The sequence below is a fragment of the Lepidochelys kempii genome, chromosome 9 (genome assembly GCF_965140265.1).
Source record: "Lepidochelys kempii isolate rLepKem1 chromosome 9, rLepKem1.hap2, whole genome shotgun sequence".
Taxonomy (NCBI): Eukaryota; Metazoa; Chordata; order Testudines; family Cheloniidae; genus Lepidochelys; species Lepidochelys kempii.
The window spans coordinates 69,324,158-69,347,636 of NC_133264.1; the positions used below are offsets into that span (position 1 = coordinate 69,324,158).

Genomic DNA, 23,479 nt, shown 5'->3' on the forward strand with positions numbered 1-23,479 from the left:
TATTCATTCCTTCAACACCACGTCTTAAAGATCCCCACCCTATTGATCTGGGGAATTATTTGCACACCCATTTTCTAAGTACTCTGATTTGCGTTCTCTCTTCCTATGTTTTTTCACACATTGACATGATTGATAAGCCGGTAAACTGGCTTTCACTGCAATCTAGAAATAATTATCACCACTGCCAAATATGCGGTAACTGTAAATCTATGGCAATGTAATGGTGGCCAGTGTTTACTACAATAGCATGGTAACAAAGTGATAATCCAATGGTAAAACAATAATTACCGTATACTGGTGGACAAATCTCAAAAACTCATTCATAAAGCTCAAAGCTAGCAGCTGATAAAGCTTTGCAAGTTAGAGAAAGCTTGAGCTTTTGTGGCCTCTTTAATTTGATACTTGATTAGAAAAATCCTCACAGAAAACACACTTCTCAAGTGAGTGTGCCCCTTAGACAAACTCCACCCAAGTATCTGTAAGGGGTGTCAGTCATGCACTTTACTGTAAAAGACTTTGCATTATTTGGATGCTGGACCTTTGTCCAGAGTTACAGTAGTGGAGAACAAAACAGGCTAAATACTTTACACTGGCCAGAAGAATAAAACACAAAGAGGCCAGCTGATCTCTCGGAAAAAATACACCAAACCAAAAAATCCACCCAAGACCAATTGCTCGGCTCAACAGGATCCGCAAACAAGAATTCATTAACTACAGAAAAAAACCTAACAACTACAAAGTATAGCTACAAAAAGAACAAACTTTGATCGAGCAGAGGTTCCACAGTTGTGAGACCCAGAGGAAGACACCCTAAGGGATGGTTGGTATGCAGGCTCTTACCTGCCCAGGGATTCTAGGAGACTTCACAATGTCAACCATTTTCAGTGCTTTCAAAAGTTCCATGGCTCACAAGCAGCAACATGAATTTAACCACTGGGGACCTGCAGACAGGTGGTCAATTCAGTAATGGTTGGGATTCTGATATTTATGGTATCTGCATCTCTTGATAATCTAGGAAATGAAAGATTTCTGATGCTTCCTGTTTTCACTTTGAGCATGTGATCTGAGAACAGTTTCACTCACACAATTTCTACTCCTGCTTCTGATCCAAGTCAGAACTGAGGGCCATGACAATTTTTTGGGAAAATCAGACAAACTTTTTCAACTCTGAAAATAAATGTGAATAGTTTGAGAATGAATTGGTTAATATTTCATTCACATGAATTCATCTTTCCCTAATTACAATGGAATAATCTCCGCCTATCCATGACAAAAATTTAAAAAATGATAGGACAATTCTTACTGTCTCCCTATTGCCCATATCTTAGGTCTTATATTTATCTTATCTTACATTTTAGGATGAAGAATCTGGAACAGAAGTACTCAACCATATTCCTTGTCCATCAGTAGGGTGAGCAATGACTGATACTTTATGGGTATTTTTTGAAAAAAAAGAAAGAAAATCTTTTCTAAAAAAGAGCACATTCCTGTTGGAATACACCAGAGACGCTCTGTTAAGCAGGGGGGCAAGAGACCCAACACTTTCCACAATCTCTTATCTCAGCATGAGGGCTGCTGTCCAACTGCGAGTACAGTTTTACTTACAATGTCTAAATAACATATTTCAGCAGCAAGAGTGTTTCTAAGCATCAGACAAGGCAGCATGGGAAGAAATGTAGCCATTTTCTCCTATGATGAAACAATTCACATTGATTGTTTCCTTTCAGTTTGAGAGTAATAGTTTCTTCTGCAAAACTACATCAGATGGACTATACGATCCTGTCACTAATTATTTTGGTGGATGCCAGGCAACACTTGCAAGGTTGCAAACCAGTTACCCTTTATTAATCCCTGTATTCACAAGCTATTTTTTATGAAACAGTCATCCTTTCAGCCAATATTTTCTGCGGCTGGCATTCACCCTACCGGTGGGATTGTTGGGGAGGGGCTAGTGGTACGAGTGGAATATGAGCAAATTCAACAGTTAGAAAGCTTTGGAGCTAACGTGCCATGGAATTTAGCTGAGTTACAAACTGTTAAAAATCACCATATTTCCCTTCCCTGGCTAGTGTTCCTCTGGAAATTTTAATCAGCAGTATCAAAATAGCAGAGCATTCTAAAGATTCAGGCCCAGCCCCATGTCATAGCAAAAACAGCAGCATCATCACAGTACTGGAGTGAGAGCACCAGATTGTTGCCAGAATAGCTGTAGCAGAAGGGTGAGGAAGCCAGGGCTGTCCTGCCTATGACTTGGTACACAGCCCCAGCATCCTAACCTCACAACTGGGGGCATGATAAATATGTAAACTTTTTCATTTCCTGACTTTAAGTGTGAGTTCTTAACATTGCATTAACATTGTTTCCTTCATTGAACAGATTTAAAATCAAATTTGTTCTCTTTAAATATACTACATTTCTTCTTTACAATTGGATTCACAACTAAAGATACATTTCTGCTGAATTGTTATGGGAGTCAAAAAGGGAAAGAATTCTTTTTCTGAACAGCTTACTATTTTAGGTAATATATTACCAAAAAAAGCAACAGATTGGGCATGCAATATATTTAAATGAAAACTGAAAAAGAAGTTGCATAAGTTAGTTTTGTTGCTTAAGGATAACATTAACTTCCTCTAACAGTTTACATGCCTGTTTATGCTGCTATTGACTAACACAACAGAGTTTATTGGCAACTGCTCTGCATTACGATGCGTTTATACAGCACCAGTACTGTATGTTACTCCAGAGCTTCTTCTTGAGTGAAAAATTACACCAACAAAGCCAAAGAGCTTTAACTAACACTTCTCCAATTTTTAAAAATATATATCTAACTATTTTTTTAAAAGGACACTGAATAGGTGTTTTTCTCAACGTTTTATTCTTATACCACTTCCCTCCTTCCCCCTCTGCCAAGAAATCTGAAACCGAAAACAATTTCTTACCAATATTTGTTTTCTTCGATCATGTGCTCATAGTAGTTTAATTATTGTAGGATTCCTCATAACTCTTGTGCTGGTGGCACTGTTTTCTTGGGGGGGGGGGGGAGAGAAAAACAAAACACTCCCCCTACTTTTGGAGAGCAAAGTTGGGGAATTTTGCATCTCCAACATTTTCCAGATAAAGTTACTCTTAACAGGATCTTTTGTTTCTTTCAATGATTTGCAACAGTCATTTTGTTGTAGCTAGTAAGTTTGATATTAATTCTGTTTCAACTGATATTGTTGATATTTCAGAAAATAGCCCAATATTCTATGATTCTATGATTAGGACCAATGGATCAATTGATAAATTGGTAATGTCTTTCAGTGTTTATTTGTTTTAAAAGTTTCCATTTTAGGACAGGGCTTCCAAATATTAAGGTAACCTCTCATGGCCATGTTGTTTAATATTTATCTTTCTACAGGAGAATAAATTATTATTTAAGAATAAATCTCTTAAAAAGAAAAGAAAAATACCTGTCAAGGTTCCTCCCCCACTCTGAACTCTAGGGTACAGATGTGGGGACCTGCATGAAAAACCTCCTAAGCTTATCTTTACCAGCTTAGGTCAAAACTTCCCCAAGGTACAAAATATTCCACCCGTTATACTTGGACTGGCCGCTACCACCACCAAACTAATACTGGTTACTGGGGAAGAGCTGTTTGGACGCGTCCTTCCCCCCAAAATACTTCCCAAAACCTTGCACCCCACTTCCTGGACAAGGTTTGGTAAAAAGCCTCACCAATTTGCCTAGGTGACTACAGACCCAGACCCTTGGATCTTAAGAACAATGAACAATCCTCCCAACACTTGCACCCCCCCCTTTCCTGGGAAATGTTGGATAAAAAGCCTCACCAATTTGCATAGGTGACCACAGACCCAAACCCTTGGATCTGAGAACAATGAAAAAGCATTCAGTTTTCTTACAAGAAGACTTTTAATAAAAATAGAAGTAAATAGAAATAAAGAAATCCCCCCTGTAAAATCAGGATGGTAGATATCTTACAGGGTAATTAGATTCAAAAACATAGAGAACCCCTCTAGGCAAAACCTTAAGTTACAAAAAAGATACACAGACAGAAATAGTTATTCTATTCAGCACAATTCTTTTCTCAGAAATCATAATCTAACACATACCTAGCTAGATTACTTACTAAAAGTTCTAAGACTCCATTCCTGGTCTATCCCCGGCAGAAACCAGCATATAGACAGACCCACAGACCCTTTGTTTCTCTCCCTCCTCCCAGCTTTTGAAAGTATCTTGTCTCCTCATTGGTCATTTTGGTCAGGTGCCAGCGAGGTTACCTTTAGCTTCTTAACCCTTTACAGGTGAGAGGAGCTTTCCCCTGGCCAGGAGGGATTTCAAAGGGGTTTACCCTTCCCTTTATATTTATGACAATACCAAAGAGCAACAATTAGGAGAAGCAAGAGTAAGCAAATTCTTGTGGGTATAACACTGTTTGATGGGACATTTGTCACCTTTGATAGGGCTCTTAATAAGTTGTGGGTCAGTTCTAACTGAGTAGTTTTATTAAAGGCTTTTCACATTCACGCTGTATAGCCCTGCTCTGCAAGTCTGGATAAAACTGCATTCAGACAATTTGAAGAATATCCTGAAGCCCAATATTCATATCTGTGTTTCAAATTAAGAAAGTTCCAAGACTATAGAGAGGTCTTGAGAAGGAATAACGGTCATGCTCCTCATTTTATAGTAGTCTCAGCTACCTCCTAGACTTGCGCTTCATTTTACTTTATATTCTTATTTTTTACATTAGCCATATGTCTGTTCCTGAAACAAACTGAGCTGAGAGTGCTTCAACTTTATCAAGCCATTCTGAATTAGACCGAAAATTAAACTTGTTTGGTGGAGGAAATCAGCGTTTCCACATGGTGGCTTTCGAGCGTGGAAGGAGAAACTAAAGCTAAATGAATAGATATTAAACAAGAAATATCTTGGGAAACTTTATGTACATGTGACAAATTTAGCCAACAAAGTACTAAATTCTTGGACAGCAAGTTTAACATATTAATTGGTGAGCAAGTAAGACAAGATATTTCTGCTCCTCCCAACTCCACTGTGATACAAGTTAAATTACAGCAATGAGTAATTTCAATGAAAAATAGGCCAACATTTTTCCCACAGTGGTACTGTACTTTGATATTTACTTTTGTGGAAATGCACAGGAGTCAGATCTGTTTAAATGTAGTTGTATTGCCTGCTGCTAGGTATTTGCATCAGATACATGCCATAACAGTAATAATTAGAGTATCCACAAGCAGCTGAGATCTTCAAATCAAAGGGGTGATGCCACACTGCATCAATTGTATATGGTAGTTAGGTTATTGAAAAAGGATAAAAGTTAGAGAACACATCTTAACACTACAAAAACACTAATTATTATTGGTATCAAGTTTAAAACCGAGCTGTCAGATAATTAGTTCTCTCTGAAACAGGTGACTAAACTTTCTGCAAATTTCACACTCAAAAAGACATCAGGTGTCACTGCATAGTGAGATGTGTCAATGGCATTCAGTTGTCAGTGTGGATATTATTAGACTCAAACTGACATTTCAGAGGCTTCCTAAGTGATCCATTTTTCTTTTGATCTAAAGCTGTAGAAATTGGGTTCAAAAAGAGCAACAGCTCCAAACCTGAGCCTCATTTTAAGTGGCAAAGGCAGCATCTGTGCACTTTTGCCTAATGTAGTGATTTCTCTTGCATCCATTTCACTCTGATGTCCTTTGCAGTCAAGTCAAGACTCAGAGTGCACCATAGTCATACATACCTATATCCTGCATCTAATACTTACTTTGGTGAAGTATGGGTAAATAACAGAGTTCAGTGAATAGTAAAAGAAAAAAACATGAATATTCATTCAAATTTAAAAATTAATGTTTTTGATTGTGTGTGACTCCCCCGCCCCCTTTGTGGTTATGTTTGGTGAAAAGCTGAGCTTTGTTAGCATGAATACAAATAAAAGTGCATTCAAACTCAAATAATTTAAGGACATCCAAACAAGGAATATTTTAGCATTGTTTCAAAAACCATGTAAACCTATACAAACAAGCCAACACATTTGCTGAACACTTCATCTACTGAAGATGCCCAGTTAGTTGTTCATGAGCCATTCATAAGAGACATCACAAATATTTTAAACAAAAGAATTTGATATTTCTGTGAACTGCTCACAAATATTTTGCCAACACCAAAACATCTCAACTTTCAAGGGTAAATTATTCAGCTACACTTTTTCATTCAGTTGTACTAAACAAGTCTGTGAAATGTCATATACGACTAATACAATATCCCCTTGTAATATGATTAACATCTCCAAAGACATTGTTAGGATAAACTCATTTTCTTTCCGTTGTTAAGTTAGATTAAAATTTCATCATCACCCCCTTCTAACTCTGCTGGAGACATTAGGATCTTTAGTTGTTCTGTGAAATGGAAGTAAGCGTGTTTCCTTCTTTCGACCCTATCTAGAGGTAAATTTGGCATTGTAACTGTGAGGATTTGGAAAGTGTGTCAATGTCAAATGTATGAATTATGTTTGATATTATGAACTATCTGTGTGTTTATGCCCATAAGGCTGTCTTTTGCTGTATACTTTCATCATACCTTTTGTGCTAAGAAGAGGGAGAATGGCACTTTGTTGCCTGCCCCTATAAGGGCTGGCCATTAAGGACCAACAACAATTGAATAACCTGGTCCTAAAACAACTGGATGGTTACAACCTAGATAAAACCAGTTTTCTCCAGCTTATCTGCAGAGAATGGAAAATGGAAAATGAAAACCAAAAACAGGAGACAGATCACAGAAACCAGGTGTTAGGCTGGCTTTTAAAAACACAGAGGTTTGCTTTTTGAGCTAGAGAGAACTGTCTGACTTCCAGACCAACAGAAGCTGAACGGAGTTTGCTGCATGAGTCAGAGAGTACAATCCATGACCAAGACGAGAAGTCTGAGTCCCAAGGAGTGAGGACCAGGGACTCCTGAAAGTGACAGATGAAAACCCCAGGGGCTCTCAGACTGGTGAGGACACTGAAGGGAGGGATTTGAGAACAGGTTTTGTTGTTTTTTGCATGGATCTGTACATCTCTATGCTTTCTGCATGTTTGATTAAGAAGTTACTTTGCACAGCCTCTAAGTGCCTGGCTTCAACTGACTTGTGCCTCTGAATGGGTTAAATGGTCAACCAGACTCCTTCTATGAGTGGAGCTTGGGAAAGGGTGTGTTTAAGCTGTTGACGAGACTTGGGGGTTCAGTAATGGTCTTGGGGCCTAGGACAGCTGGACTGTGGGCTACCACTTCGGAGAAGGGGTATCATCAGGGAATCTGTATGCCAGCAATGAGCCTAAAGACCAGAGACAGTGTTTGGAGCCTGCCTAGACCCAGGGGAGATGAAAAACACATGAATCCAGTGTTTGTCCAACAGGGGAGAGATTGTCATGGTGAGTGACAGTTACAAAGGAGCCTCTTGTTCTAAATCAAATACACTGTTGTAAGTTGGCCCTGAGTACACCTTGACATGTCAGCTTTGCCTCCCCACTTTCTGATGTCATCAACCTCCAGTGCTACTTGTTTAATTAAGCAACATGACACACCAAGCAATGCCTTTCTGGGTGATTACCTCACACCACAGGTTGCCCTCACAGACACTAAAATGAGGACCTTTAATTTCTGAAGAACAGCAGTGATTTCAAAGAACTGCATGTTGCTCAGAGGGCTCTGCTGCTATTGTAGAATGCACAGTAAGGAAAAGTATGGAAAGGGAAAATGTTAAAAGCCATACAGTTCTTGAGGAGCATCAGTGTGGATAAAAAAGGCAGCAGTGACAGCCAACCAGAAAGCACCACTTCTCTCTAGCATGCCAAACCCATAACAAACCCCAGCTAATAAAGATGCAAACCAGCTACAACACTGACAGAGCATTTCAACACAAAATGGTCAAAAATATTTGCTTTGAACTTTGTCGTTTTTGTCTTTAAAACGTACCAGTTCGCAACCAAAATAGTATTTTCCCATCTTAATTTCGCATTAAACTTTAATTAGTGGCTTTAAAATTAGCCCACTTGTGACTTATTAACATTAATATGCCTAGAGAGCATCACTTACTGGACTCCGGGTCCGAATTGCCATCTCCTTCTGTCCGACTGTTGGGTGAAGCCTGTTCATAGTACTCCTCTTGGGGGAAACCAAGGGGCAGAGGATGCGATATGCTTGCACTGCTGCTGGGTTCATGGTCTCCAAGCCCACTGTCACTGCAGCTTTCCTGGGAGCCGTCTGGGAGGTGAAATGTGACACGGCGTTGCGACTGCAAGGAAAGAAAGAAAATTATATGGTTTCAACTACAAACTGAGTAATTGCTTAATGCATCCAATGTAGGAAATATATTATTTCAGCTATCTGGTGAGGACACATTAACATTATCTACAGTTGTGCACAATTTCAGGCTTTTGTGAACAGGCATCTCTGCTTTCAAACCTGCTTCATCTGACAGCAGAGCTTTTCCTATTTTTTAAAACTGTAAACCTTGATGCAGAATGAAGGACGCCTCATGCTAAAGAGATTCTGTCAACCTTCACAGGCCTTTGAAGTCTTCCATAAATCGACTTGGAGATTTCAATCACCATTTGAGTCTGAATTTATTTCTCTGCTCATTTCTCTGGTTTTCAAAATATATTCTTTTCATTATAAGCTACTCCCCTACTTTAAGGCCAGAGAATGTGAAACATTTCTAACTGATAAAAAGAAAAGGAGTACTTGTGGCACCTTAGAGACCAACAAATTTATTTGAGCATAAGTAGTGGATGCACCATATGAAGTGAGCTGTAGCTCACGAAAGCTTATGCTCAAATAAATTGGTTAGTCTCTAAGGTGCCACAAGTACTCCTTTTCTTTTTGCGGATACAGACTAACACGGCTGCTACTCTGAAACATTTCTAACTGATGTGGTTGACTCTTTCAGAATCACAGTAATAACATAACAATAAATGTTACAATGAAAATAAATCTTTAAAAAAATCTATCTAAACAAATGAACTAAAAGTAGTCCTCAGACCTTCCCCTCCAAAAATTGTAGGGACATAAGCTTTTGTTTTGATTTCATCCACAATTCAAAGAGCTTTGGGGCCAGTTTTTTAAAGGTATTTAGGTGCCTAATTAGATTTTTCAAAAGCATTTAGGTACCTAACACTTAGGTGCCAGCTGCCTACCTAGGGCTTTTCAAAAATTCCAGTAGGTGCCTAAATACCTTTTAAAAATCTGGCCATTTATCTTCATACTAAGGTTGATATTTGGAAGGTGAATTGGGTAAGGAAGCAAAACAGTCATAGCAAGATGACTGGTTTGAGGCAAAGAATTTCATATAATCATAGACTTTAAGGTCAGAAGGGACCATTATGATGGTCTAGTCTGACCTCCTGCACAATGCAGGCCACAGAATCTCACCCACCCACTCCTGTAACAAACCCCTAACCTATGTCTGAACTACTGAAGTCCTCAAATCACGGTTTAAAGACTTCAAGGCGCAGAGAATCCTCCAGCAAGTGACCCATGCCCCAAGCTGCAGAAGAAGGAGAAAAATCCCCAGGGCCTCTGCCAATCTGCCCTGGAGGAAAATTCCTTCCCAACCCCAAATATGGTGATCAGCTAAACCCTGAGCATGTGGGCAAGACTCACCAGCCAGACACCCAGGAAAGAATTCTCTGTAGTAACTCAGATCCCACCCTATCTAACATCCCATCATAGGCCATTGGGCATATCTATCACTAATAGTTGAAGATCAATTAACTGCCATAATTAGGCTATCCCATCATATCATCCCTTCAATAAACTTATCAAGCTTAGTTTTGAAGCCGGATATGTCTTTTGCCCCCACTGCTTCCCTTGGAAGGGTGTTCCAGAACGTCACTCCTCTGATGGTTAGAAACCTTTGTCTAATTTTGAGTCTAAACTTCCTACTGGCCAATTTACATCCATTTGTTCTTGCGTCCACATTGGTTCTGAGCTTAAATAATTCTTCTCCCTCCGTGGTATTTATCCCTCTGATATATTTATAGATAGCAATCATATCTCCTCTCGGCCTTCTTTTGGTTAGGCTAAACAAGCCAAGCTCTTTGAGTCTCCTTTCATAAGACAGATTTTCCATTCCTCGGACCATCCTAGTAGTCCTTCTCTGTACCTGTTCCAGTTTGAATTCATCTTTCTTAAACACAGGAGACCAGAACTGCACACAGTATTCCAGATGAGGTCTTACCAGTGCCTTGTATAACGGTACTAATACCTCCTTATCTCTACAGGAAATACCTCACCTGATGGTCTCACCCAAGACCTCATTAACTTTTTTCATGGCCATATCACATTAGCAGCTCATAGTCATCCTGTGATCAACCAATACTCCGAGGTCCTTTTCCTCCTCTGTTACTTCCAAGTGATGCATCCCCAGTTTATAACAAAAATTCTTGTTATTAATCACTAAATGCATGACCTTGCACTTCTCACTATTAAATTTCATCCTATTACTATTACTCCAGTTTACAAGGTCCACTTGGTTTGTGCTCCTTCCCCTCATCCTTCTTTACATACCTTTACCCCGGAGCGTAACACTCTGAAGTCTAAAAATCCTTACATTTTAAAGTTACACGGAAGTTATTACAAATACCTCCAACATCACTTTCTTATGACATTAAGTACTGAACACCACGATGGATGTAAACATACATGTTTTAATAAAATTACTGTAAGCTTCCAAGTAGAATGTAATGGACAACACAGAAATAAAAATGTGACTGTAAAGAAATTAAGTTTTCTTAGCAAACTGTGCTCACTACATCAGTTTTACACCCATATCACATCTTTGTTCAACAACATTCAGATTTTTCCCCAAAAGAAACATAATACTATGGTTTGGATCATCTTCCTTACAGAAAAAAAATGATGAGGATCCCATTGCAGAGGTTTTGCACTCGAGACAGTGGTGTCTCGCCCCAGCAGAAAAGGCCTCAGGGCCCAAGCTAAAATTTCACAGATTATGGATGATCCACAAGAGGCCAGACCTATCTATATAGATCCTCTATGCCTCTGTTCTGGTATTGGCACTTAGTGCACCCGTCCAAAAGCTACCTGGGACTCAACCTGCCTGTAGCTGTCCACAGAAACTCCTGGAAAGAGACGCTGTGGAATGTTTTGCATGAATGGATGGGGAACAATGTGTACTTTCACCCGCAACTACCACACTCCTGCCCAGTCTCTGATCCTTTCCCCAGCACAAACTCACAGAGACCCAAAAAGTGCCCCCCACAAGGCCCAGAGGAAGGGATCGTTCCACAGAGATGACTGATGTCTTCTGGCCCAGTTAACACAATGCTTAAAATATCCATGGCTTCTTGAAATCTAATCTATACTAGTACTCTCACCGTTGTTACTGCTGGTGAAGCTGAATAATAGGAGCAACGGTGAGGAATTTACAGCCAAAAAAAAAATCTAACTCCTTATGCCCTGTGATAATCAAAAATGTGTGCACATTTATGCATGTATTCTGCATATATAAAATATAGTAACTGCACAGAACAATTAGACATGCAACCGCATGCGTAAATATGTAAAAATAAGGCCCTTACAGGATATTAATAAGAAAAAGAATAGTAACACTAATTAAGATACATTTATAATGACTATGACTCATCATATTCCAGTGCATAAACTATTTGCCAGACACAACTTTTGCAGACACAAAAGAAACTACCCCTTTGAATATTACTGTAGAACTAGGTATATTCAGTTTTCCACTGAATTGTCGAAGGTGAGAGGAATGAAAACAAATGGAGACTGTCAAAGTAACTTGATATATTTTTTGATGAGATTACAAGTTTGGTTGATAAAGGCAATAATGCTGATGTAATATACTTAGACTTCTATAAGGTGTTTGACTTGGTACCATATGACATTTTGATTAAAAAGCTAGAATGATATAAAATTTACGTGGCACACATTAAACGGATAGGTCTCAAAATGTAATTGTATATAGGGATTCATCATCGACCGGATGTGTTTCCAGTCGGGTCCTGCAGTGATCTGTTCTTGCCCCTACACTGCTTAATATTTTTCTCAATTACTTCAAATAAAATATAAAATCATTACTGATTAAGTTTGCAGATGACACAATAAATCTGGGACTAGTAAATAATGAAGAGGACAGGTCACTGATTCACAGCACTCTGGATTACTTGGTAAGTTGGGTGCAAGTAAACAGTGTTGTTTTAATATGGCTAAATGTAAATATACATATCTAGGCACAAAGAATGTAGGCCATACTTACAGGATGGGGGGACTCTATACTGGGAAGCAGTGACACTGAAAAAGATTCTGGGTGGAGAGGTTAATCAGCTGAACATGAGTTCCTAGTGTGATGCTGCTGCCAAAAAAACTAATGCAATCCTGGGATGCATAAACAGGAGAATCTCAAGTAGGAGTAGAGATGTTATTTTACATCCATATTTGGTCCTGGTGTGACTGTTGCTGGAATACTGTGGCCAGTCCTTGTGCCCACAGTTCAAGACAGATGTTGATAAATTGAGGCGGGTTCAGAGAAGAGTCATGAGAATAATTAAAGGAGTGGAAACATGCCTTACAGTGATATACTCAAATAACTCAATCTATTTAGCTTAACAAAGAGAAGGTTAATAAGGGGTGACATCATTACAGTTTATACGTATCCACATGGGGAACAAATATTTAATAATGGGCTTTTCCATCTAGCAGAGAAAGGTATAACACGATCCAACGGCTGGAAAGTAAAGCTAGACAACTTCAGAGTAGAAATGAGTAATTTTTTAATGGTGAGAGTAATTAACCATTGGAACAATTTACTAAGTGTCATGGTGGACTCTCCATCACTGACATTTTAAAATCAAGATTAGAGGTTTTTTCTGAAAGAGCTAATATAGGAATTATTTTAGGGAAGTTCTGTGTTACACAGGAGGTCAGACTAAATGAAAATAATAGTTCATTCTGGCATTGGAATCTATGAATCAAATAAACAAATGGGGAAAAGTAAATTAGTTTTTAAATATTATTTCAGTTAACATAAATTAAGGTTTTATTAGTAACAGACAAAAATATCTGCCTTAAAAGTATAGGGAGCCAGATGTTTAGCTGGTATAAATCACCACAGTACCACTGAAGTCAATGGAGTTACCCCAATTTACACCAGGTAAGGATCTGACTCATAATCATTAATTTGAAAATGTGCTTGCAAAGTTTGACACACTTGATAATACAATCTGATAACAAAGCAGTTACCTCTAGAGCAATTTATCAACATGAGAGAAGAAAAGTACTATTTTTTTCCCAAGTAACAGTGCTGTCATTGTCTTAATTCATGCAGAAACCACAACAACAATCTGGAACAAGTCATACTAATAAAATTTTGCCAAAAGCAGGGACTTATCTTCTGTCACATTTATTTTGGAAATTTCCTCCTTGAGGCATTTCAATTTCAATTTATAAGATTACAAAATATCCTCAGACTCCAGCTGTTTTTCTATTTATCTCCAAAGGGAGTATATATACATAGTAACAGAATAACAAGGATTATGGCCTGTTTTATTCATTTGATTACAAGTTACCACATTTTAAAAAGAAAGAAAAAAATCTTTAATTTTTTTAGCTTTACAGAATATTAATATAGGATTAGAACCTTAAAGGAACTTGAGCTACAAACCATAACTTTCCTCTCAGCTTCTTTTCAGTGTAAAGAAAGATGTGCGACATTTTTTAGTTCAAATTCATTTTTTGACATATTTAGTGCTATTAAATTTGTTCTTCAGTGAAATTAAAAGACAATGAAGGTTGCTTCCAGAGATGTCATAAGCACAATCAGAATTTTTGTCAGAGGTGTCATCTGGCATCTAAGAAAAGGCTGCATTTTGTAAAGCAGCCTGTCTCTGGTGGGATCAAACTGAATTACAAAAAGAAACTGAATCAAAAACCAAAAACAAACAAAACAAAACTTTCACCCTCATTATTCCAAGCTATATGAAGACTGATCAAAGCCGCAAACTACACAGAGTTCATTGTTTCATGACAATAATTAGACTGTGGCAGTGGGACCAATAAAAGATGAGTCTAAGTAAATAGCTTTCGATACATTGGAGGGATGATTCCTGGAATTATACACCAGGGGATTTGTTAATTTATAATCAAAAACTGAAAAAAGAAAAATAGGAAAAAAAACAGCTGATATCAACTCAGTAGCATTAAACTATTAACCTTGTTATTTTCATTCATTGAAGCAAATTAATATCAGTTTAAAATAAGAGTGTGTACAAAAAATGTTTACATTACTATTTTAGTTTATGTTGGATTAATTATATTCGTTAGTTGAAAATTATGATTTAAGCCAGCGCTTTTTCAAATACACACTCTAAGATACCACGAAAACAGAACAAAAGGTTATTTCCATCTTTTCCTCCAGTGTTTCCTCCCAGTGGACAAATGAGTCAACATCTTTTTTTTTTTCTTTTTCAATGCAAAACCCTGTTATTCTGCCATCACTGCACTTTCTCTTTTACTGATACTTCCCATAGGTCAGAGGAATATGTACGATAAATATCTTGACTATATAATCATCTTCAGTCAACACCAATGGCTCTTCTAGACACTGCTCAGAAAGGCTCCCCAATCATCATTATTTCCAACTCAGTTTTTCCTATATTTACCCCCACAGAGTACTTAAGTATAATCTTTTGTTCCACATGCTTTTTACAGAGACACAGCACCAAATTTTGTTTTCAGATTTTATCAGTATACAATACCCTCTGAATTGCATAAAAACAAACAGCAGAATGCTTACAGGTTAAAAGCATCCAACCTCAGACACAGAAAAACAATCGCTACTGTTGGACCCAATAAAGGAAAGCCAAAATTACTTCTCTTTTGCCTAGATTTCATAGCCTGGACTGCTATAGTTGCAACATATTCAGTTTCCACCAATCATTATACAACTCCTACTCCCAGTAATTCACATACACATTCAGCTCAGATCAATTACTCTAAGATATCTATGTTTACAATGTCAATTTAAATATGCCACACTAACCTTTTATGGTTTATAATTAATTACTTTAAAGTTACAACCGTCTTATAGGTGCCTTCTCCCTTCTCCCCCCATTTGGAAGGTGGATTTTTGAATGAAGAACAAAGGTATGTGTATTAGTCCTAACAAAAATTTTATTTTAAAAGAAGACTTGAAATCTGCAGCAGAAGGGTTCACATGGACAATAAGCACACGGCTCACTGGAGCAATGTAGATTTACACCCCAGCTTTCCGCACATCAAGCGTTTGTGTAGACACATCTTGAGGCATGTTTTCCAGGCTTTGAATAATTCTTGTAGCTCTTTTTTAATTTTTCATCATCCTTCTTGAAGACACCCAAACTGGACACAGTATTTCAACAATGATCTCACTAACACCAGATACAGAGGTAAGGCACGCTCTCTACTCCGACTTATACATCCAAATACTATGTTCGCTCTTTTAGTTACAACATCACAGTGTGAGCTCACGTTCAACTGTTTATCTACCATGACCTGCACGTCGTCTTCAGAGTCACTGTTTTGCAGGCTATATTCTCCCATCTTATGTGTGACCTACATTCTTTGTTCCTAGATAGATGACTTTGGATTTGGCTGTATTTAAATACAAATTTCTCAAATGAGACCACCTTGCCACATGTTCTAGGTCAGTCTGTCTAACTGACCTGTCCCCACCATTATTTACCAATCCACTTATTTTTGCATCATCTGAAAAATTTACCAGCAATGATTTTATATTTTCTTACAGATCACTGAGAAAAATATTGAATAGCATTAGGTCAAGAAGGGGAGCCCCTTAAAAACACCCGAATTGGATGACTATTCCCCATTTAATTTTTGTAATCTATCAGTTAATCAATTTTTAATCCCTTTAATATGGGCTGCACTGATTTTGTATAAAGAAAAGGAGAACTTGTGGCACCTTAGAGACTAACCAATTTATTTGAGCATAACCTTTCGTGAACTATAGCTCACTTCATCGGATGCATACTGTGGAAAGTGTAGAAGATCTTATTATATACACACAAAGCATGAAAAAATGCCGCCTCCCACCCCACTCTCCTGCTGGTAATAGCTTATCTAAAGTGACCACTCTCCTTACAATGTGTATGATAATCAAGGTGGGCCATTTCCAACACAAATCCAGGTTTTCTCACCCCCTCCTCCCCACACACACACACAAATTCACTCTCCTGAGTTCGTGGGGGGGGGGTGAGAAAACCTGGATTTGTGTTGGAAATGGCCCACCTTGATTATCATACACATTGTAAGGAGAGTGATCACTTTAGATAAGCTATTACCAGCAGGAGAATGGGGTGGGAGGAGGTATTTTTTCATGCTTTGTGTGTATATAATAAGATCTTCTACACTTTCCACAGTATGCATCCGATGAAGTGAGCTGTAGCTCACGAAAGCTTATGCTCAAATAAATTGGTTAGTCTCTAAGGTGCCACAAGTACTCCTTTTCTTTTTGCGAATACAGACTAACACGGCTATTACTCTGAAACCTGATTTTGTATAGTGATTTTGGACTTCTCTCACTCTGTCTCTTTTTTTTTTTTGGTGGGGGTGGGTAGTAATCAGAATACCATGAGGAACTCAGTCAGAAGCCTTAAAGCAGACTCATGTCAAAACTCTTGAACAAATTTATGATCTTATAAAAAGGAAATTTATTTATCCAGACCTATTTGCCATAAAATCATGTTGATTATTATTAGCTATATCAACATCCCTTAATTCTTTACTCGTTGAGTCTCTTAGCAGTCATTCTATGATTTTGCCAGGGATCACTGTCAGATTAACTGACCTGTAGTTTCCCAGGTCATACTGTTTACCATTTTTAAATATTGGCAAAACATTAGCTTTGTTTCAGTCCTCTGGAGCTTCCCCAGTATTACAAGGTTTGTTTGTTTGTTTTTAAAAAAATCAAAATAAACGATTCAGAGAGCTCCTCAACCAATTCTTTTAAAACTCTTGGGTGCAAAATATCCGATCTGCTGATTTAAAAATGTTCAATTTAATAGTTGCAGTCTAAAAGCCCCACTAGTTACTATTGGAAGATATACATATGTACATCTTGCTTCTTTCCAAATATATCATACAAATATTTGTTGAATACCATTCTATCTTTTCTGCATTATGATTGATAATTTTACCATCCTATGCCATTGCTAGGATTTCAGTTTTTCTTCATGTATTCCTTCTCATTTGTTAATCCAATTTAGAGAGGTTGATGTCTAGGAGACATACTTCATCAGTTTGCCAAGAGACACAGGATAATTTTGTTGGAGCATCTCACACAGTTGACTGACCAGCTGAACGTAAATAAAACATTATCCATATCATAGACTTCTCAATGTTTTTAAATGAAATAAAATATTAACAATTTAGAGATTACAACTATGTGCACTGCAAAAATGAAGTATGAAATTTCATTTTTAAAAGGTATTTCTGTTTTATTTTTAGGCTTTTTTTTTTTTACATTGAGGGTAAAAATTTCAAAAATACCTTTGTAGTTTAGGAGCCTAAGTCCCATTAATGTGTGCCTAATGAGTCACTAAGTGCCAAAGTCATTCTGAAAAGGGGAGCAATTGGAGGTGTGATTGCAGCATGTATTGGTATACCCACGCTAGCTAGAATCTAGCTAGCACATCTAAAAATTGCAGCGTAGACATAGGGGCACAGGCTGTACAAGTGTGCTGAAGACATAGTCATGTACTCATGCTTTGCTAGCCCACGCTGATGTGCACGCCACCACGTCTACCCTATTTTTAGTCATGTCAGCTACAGCAAAGCTAGTTCAGTTATGCCAATGTATGTTGCCATCATGCTTCCAGTTGCAGTGTAGACATATTTTGAGATACTTGCGAAAATTGTATCGTCAGTTATTTCTAAAGGAAAATTAAAATATCATAAATAGTTGAAGTGTGTTGTACCTAGATATTCCAGAAGTATAACTTTTGCTAAACCACTGCTTCTTGTAAAAAAACGAAAACAGAAAAGCTTTTTGCTACCTGTTTTGTTAAGGAGAGAAGAAAATATTCACAAATGTAACAGATGTATTGGTTAGATTGATATTCCATTCCTCCTCTTGAACCTTGTCAGAGCCACTGAACAAACTTCTTGTCAATCTGATCAAAGCTGCATTTCACTGATTTCTGAATAATTAGCCGGAGGGGCTCATCTCATGAACAATCTAATCCTCTCTTGCCAAAAAAACACATCTGATGTGTTAATATTTTTTTAAACAACATCTACCAATTAAATTATCATCTTTCACACTTATCAACATCACAAAAAACAAAGAACTGTAATAAAAGAGCAAATAAAAAGTGGAAAATATAACAGCATTTAAAGTGTGTCAAACATTTAATTTTGCTTTTGAAAGCCAGTTATTGTATGCTAACGAGATGTCAAAATGACAGTTGAAAGCACACTTTTTAAAGTTTAATGTGTGTAAGATATTTCAAGTTGACATGATTAATTTAAAATTGCTCATAAAAATACACAGACGTACTATAGCTGTTGTGCTAGTAAAATTAACCGTAGTTGAGGTTGTGAAATAGTTTCCATTCTAATCCTTTGTTTTCATATGCTCCTAACTTTCCGAGTTTGTTAATTTGGGGGTTATAATTTTACAAGTTTGCTTCCTGATAGATTTCTGTTTTCTTTTTTGAAAGTTTGAGTAAAGTCCTTCTAGTTCTGAGAAGGTAAAAATAAGAAAATTATAATATAGGCCATCAATAATATAAGCAGAAACTTTAGCACTGACATTTGATGCTGCTACTAGCCACAACTGGCCTAAGACAACAGATCTCATCTAGCCAATGTAAACAGAAATACATTGGATGATGCAACAATAATTCTTAAGGGGTATTTCTTTTAAAGTGAATTGCAATAATATTACCCTCTATGAAAAGAGCCCTGCTTGAAATTCTTAGCTCTCTGCTTTCCTTAGTGTACATGCAGAACTAAAAAAAGAATTTATATTGTCATAAATGTACATGCTGTATTTTTTTCATTCTAGGATCAGTCCGTCAATTGTGGTTGCAGTAGGTATATTTCTTCTTTCTTAATGTGTTAGGTATAGATTTATGGAATAGTATATGTTGCTTCAATGCATTATTCATTGTCCTTTGGACCTTAGTTTTGTACCATGCCAGTCAAGGTTAAACCATTAAGTGCCTGCATGATGAGCCGGTTTGAGCCACAGAGACTTGGAAGAAATTTGGAGAAGCTGATCAAAAATCCATTTGCTATTATTTTTTCTATTCATTTTTTCATTTAAACATCAAATCCTTATGAAGAAATATGAACGCACAGAATTCCACAAGCCATCACAGGGATTCACATAAAAACTTGAAAATGTGCCTTCACCATTTTAAACAAAATTAATGGATCTAGTCTTCTCTTTAGTCTCTCACAGAGAAAGGATCCACTTGTCATTCAACTCTGTGGTTTGCATCGGAAAACAAACCGGTATAATATTGAAAGCAAATAATTATTTATTTTGATTTATTTAAACGTGAAAATTAAAACATTCTCAGATGATGAAATTCACCCTAGTACACAGGTCTTATGTGCCACTTATACCTACTTAAACTCATAAGGTAAAATTCTGGCCCCAATGAAGAGAGTGGCATTAATGAGTTCAGATAGCCCTTAATTCAGATGTTAAGGGGTGCATGGGGCTTTCATGGGCTTTTCGGCAATTGGTAGAATTTCAAATTTAAGGTACAGATGATCCACTGAGTATGATACTTATTGGCATGGCTGGAGTATGTAATTTTTTTTTCTTTATGGTAAAAAACCCACAATGGTAGATCTTGACAGCTACAATTTTCCTAAAAAGTAAATTTCTTGATGGGTCAAAGTTAGGGAACTGGTGTTTCAAATATCCCGACACCAGGCCATTTAGGACATCAGAGATCACAGACAGAAACAAAGTGAGTGGAGCATGTCGCATACTGCTACCATACATTTGTGCCTGTCTATTCCGCCCGGCAGCCAGGTTGCCACTTTCTGTAAGAGTGGCAAGAAAGCTTTTTTAGCTCTTTGGGGTTGTAAGCAGCAATAGTCCAAACTTAATTTAATGAGATGTGTACCACAGTGGCTACCACAGAAATAAAAAAAAAAAAAAGAAAGCCGTTCTCAATATATATATATATTTTTAAACCATGTACCGTTATGATTCTTCTTTGATCCCAAAGCCCTACATTTTTCTGATGACGGGAAGGGCAGATGCCCATAATTATCTGAATGATGATGTGCATGGGCAGACCTATGTGCCTGTGTAGCCAAGGAGCTGGGGCCCTTGTGGCTCCTTGTCTCCTGGGTCTGCTGGCTCTTCTGGCTGCCTGGGAGTTGGACAGCTCTAGGGAGTTCGCTGCCCCAGGAATCAGACAGCTCTGGGAGCCAGCTGGCTCACCAGGACAGTACAGAAACCCTTGGGACCCAATTCCAAGGCAATCCGCATGGTGGTCTGCCCTAGACCTGGAAGCCCTGCAGTCCCTGGCTCAGGTTAAATCTACATGGTGGACCCTAGAAGCATACATTCCCTAGCAACCCATCAAGCAAGCTGTGGAGGAGTGGGTGGGCAAGCTGGCAGGCAGGTTGCAATGCCTGCCTGGGGTCCATCAGAAGCCTGATAAAATCAAATGGTTTCTGCTAAACATATCAGTGTTGATGAACTGGCAAATTCTAATAAAAAAAAGCGTAACTGGAATTTTTCTGTTCAGCTCGGCTTCTTAATCTCACAAGCACTTTTTTTGGCAAGGCACTGAATCAACATGGCTGTCCTACAGGTCAGGAACATTATGACTGTGTCATAGAAATATAAAATATGAGGTACAGCTGACAGTCTGCCAATATGTGAAACGTGGAGTTACACTGAATTCTAAGAGAACAGGATCTCAATGAGTGAAATGTGTTAAAAATAAATTTGTTTTATTGAACAGTAAAGATTTTATTAATTCATCCTAACTAAATAATGACAGCTGCAGAATGTTTGCTACATTAATTATAGATGAATTACAATTGCTTTACAAATGAGACTTATGTGTACCATTTTGTAATATTTGATCATTACCACAATAGGTACATGACTGTAAATGACAATTGCCCCTGTACTTTAGGAAGGGGAGGCTTTTATTTCACACACACGTGCGCACACTACAGTGCACAGTGTTGTGTTAATTTTATTCCACCTTCCAACAACTTTGCTTACAACAATCAGGGTAGTCCTCTAGACCCCACTTATTACAAAAATATACACACAAAACATTGAATATCTATAACCTAAATAAAAATTAGCCTATGTAGCAGCTGACCTGCTAAATCTCAATGGTCTTCCCAACCATTATTCCTTATTTAATGAATTAGACATGTTCTACTTCTGTGGCCATATACAACCATCACATTAGATATTCAGTAAAGTCACCTTCTGCAGCACCAAACCCCATAGTACTGCGTTGTCGGATTGTCATTTCTGGAACTCATGCCACTGCCAGTGGTGCCAGGGGAGCGCCATAAAAGTGAGTTAAAGAACTCTCCTGAAGTTTTAGTGCAGCCGGGGTTTGGCCTTTTGTTAGTTGACCTGAGAGACTGAGATCCCGCTCAGCACAAAATCTGAAAACAACTAAGGGCTAGGAAGATTGAAGGATATAGAGGATATCAAATCTTCCACAATGAATGGGAGAAATATTCCCTGGCAAGAAAACTAGGTATATTCCCCCCCCCACACACACACACACACATTGATTGGGCCAATGTACATGGCAGAGGGGCATTGCTGGCACATGTACATTGACCAAACCGGACAGTCTCTATGCAAAAGAATAAATGGACACAAATCTGACTCAGGAATCATAACATTCAAAAACCAGTAGGAAACACTTCAACCTCTCCCACTCAGTAAAAGATTTAAGGGTGGCAATTTTGCAACAGAAAAGCTTCAAAAACAAACTCTAAGGAGAAACTGCTGAGCTTGAATTAATATGCAAACTAGATACCATTAACTTGGGTTTGAATAGAGAATGGGAGTGGCTGGGTCATTACACATATTGAATGTATTTCCCTAAGTTAAGTATCCTCACACCTTCTTGTCAACTGTCTAAATGGGCCATCTTGATTATCACTACAAAAGTTTTTTTCTCCTGCTGATAATAGCTCATCTTAACTAATTAGTCTCTTACAGTTTCCATGGCAACTTCCACCTTCTCTCTATGTATATATATGTTCTTACTATATGTTCCATTCTATGCATCCGATGAAGTGGGCTGTAGCCCAAGAAAGCTTATGCTCTAATAAATTTGTTAGTCTCTTAGGTGCCACGAGTACTCCTGTTCTTTTTGCAGATACAGACTAACTCAGCTGCTACTCTGAAACCTATAGCTTTCAGAGGGTTCAAAGTTTTTCGAAGGATAAATCAGTTCAAAATATTTCATAACTGACATGCTGTCTCAAGACATTCGTTTTACAGCAACATTTTACCAGCCTTCAGTATTAGATATAACTAAATATTTAAATAGCTTACATGGAAACTGACCTGGTCACAATGGAAGAGCACAATACATTCACTTTCTGTAGCTATCTCTTGATGTAATGATGTTGCCATCAATTAGCATAATTGGACTCACAGTTGGCACCAATTAGCACCCTTGTTGTCATTCTCAGCAGCAAAGCCAAAAGTGAATGGGCATTCAGACCACAGCACTCCTGGCCCCTACTCTCTCCTGAACAGAAACCTACTGGAAAGGCTGTAAGCCAAATCAAATTATTCCTTTGGTTAGGGCCTGCTCCTGCACCACTGAGGTTAATAGGAGTTTTGCAACTGACATCAATGGTAGCACAAGTAGGCTCCTGAACCGCTGCGTCCCCGCTGTCTTTAGTATGTAAATGAAGGCAGGGTTGCCCATTGCAAGGAAGCTTGTATTGCTGCTACTCATGCCAGTGTTGTTCTGTGCAGATGCAAAGGACATAATTCTCTAGGGTTTTTACTCTGGCACCTTTCATCAGCATTCAATTTATTGAAATTACAAAGAGTCAAGAGGAAAAAGGCTCCAGACAGCTTTCCCCAATGAGCTTTACCCCTCATACTCAAATAAATTGGTTAGTCTCTAAGGTGCCACAAGTACTCCTTTTCTTTTTGCCAATGAAAACAGTTTCAAACAGAGGAGACACCATGTAAACGTTCCAACCAAGGAGGCTGAATCCATCACAATTCCTGTCTGGCACAAGCAACCTAAAAGACGTGTCATAAAACTGAATATATTTTATTTTTAAATATTACTTTACTTTTAAGAAGAATGAGGAGTCCAGTGTGAATATCATTGGATAAACACTGTGTAACATTTTATATCAATGTATACTTACAGCACACTCATTTTATCTCAGAGCTGTTCTA

General features: G+C 37.9%; 1 protein-coding gene across 6 annotated transcripts in view; it reads right to left on the reverse strand.

Moving 5' to 3' along the window:
* PCDH11X (protocadherin 11 X-linked) overlaps positions 1-23,479 on the reverse strand; it is a 1,012,591-nt gene that overhangs the window by 255,438 nt on the left and 733,674 nt on the right. For all 6 annotated transcript variants that reach the window (XM_073360863.1, XM_073360865.1, XM_073360861.1 and 3 more), the window contains one exon: positions 8,095-8,293. In XM_073360863.1, the coding sequence (XP_073216964.1) occupies positions 8,095-8,293 (199 nt within the window). The remainder of the gene's footprint in view (positions 1-8,094; positions 8,294-23,479) is intronic.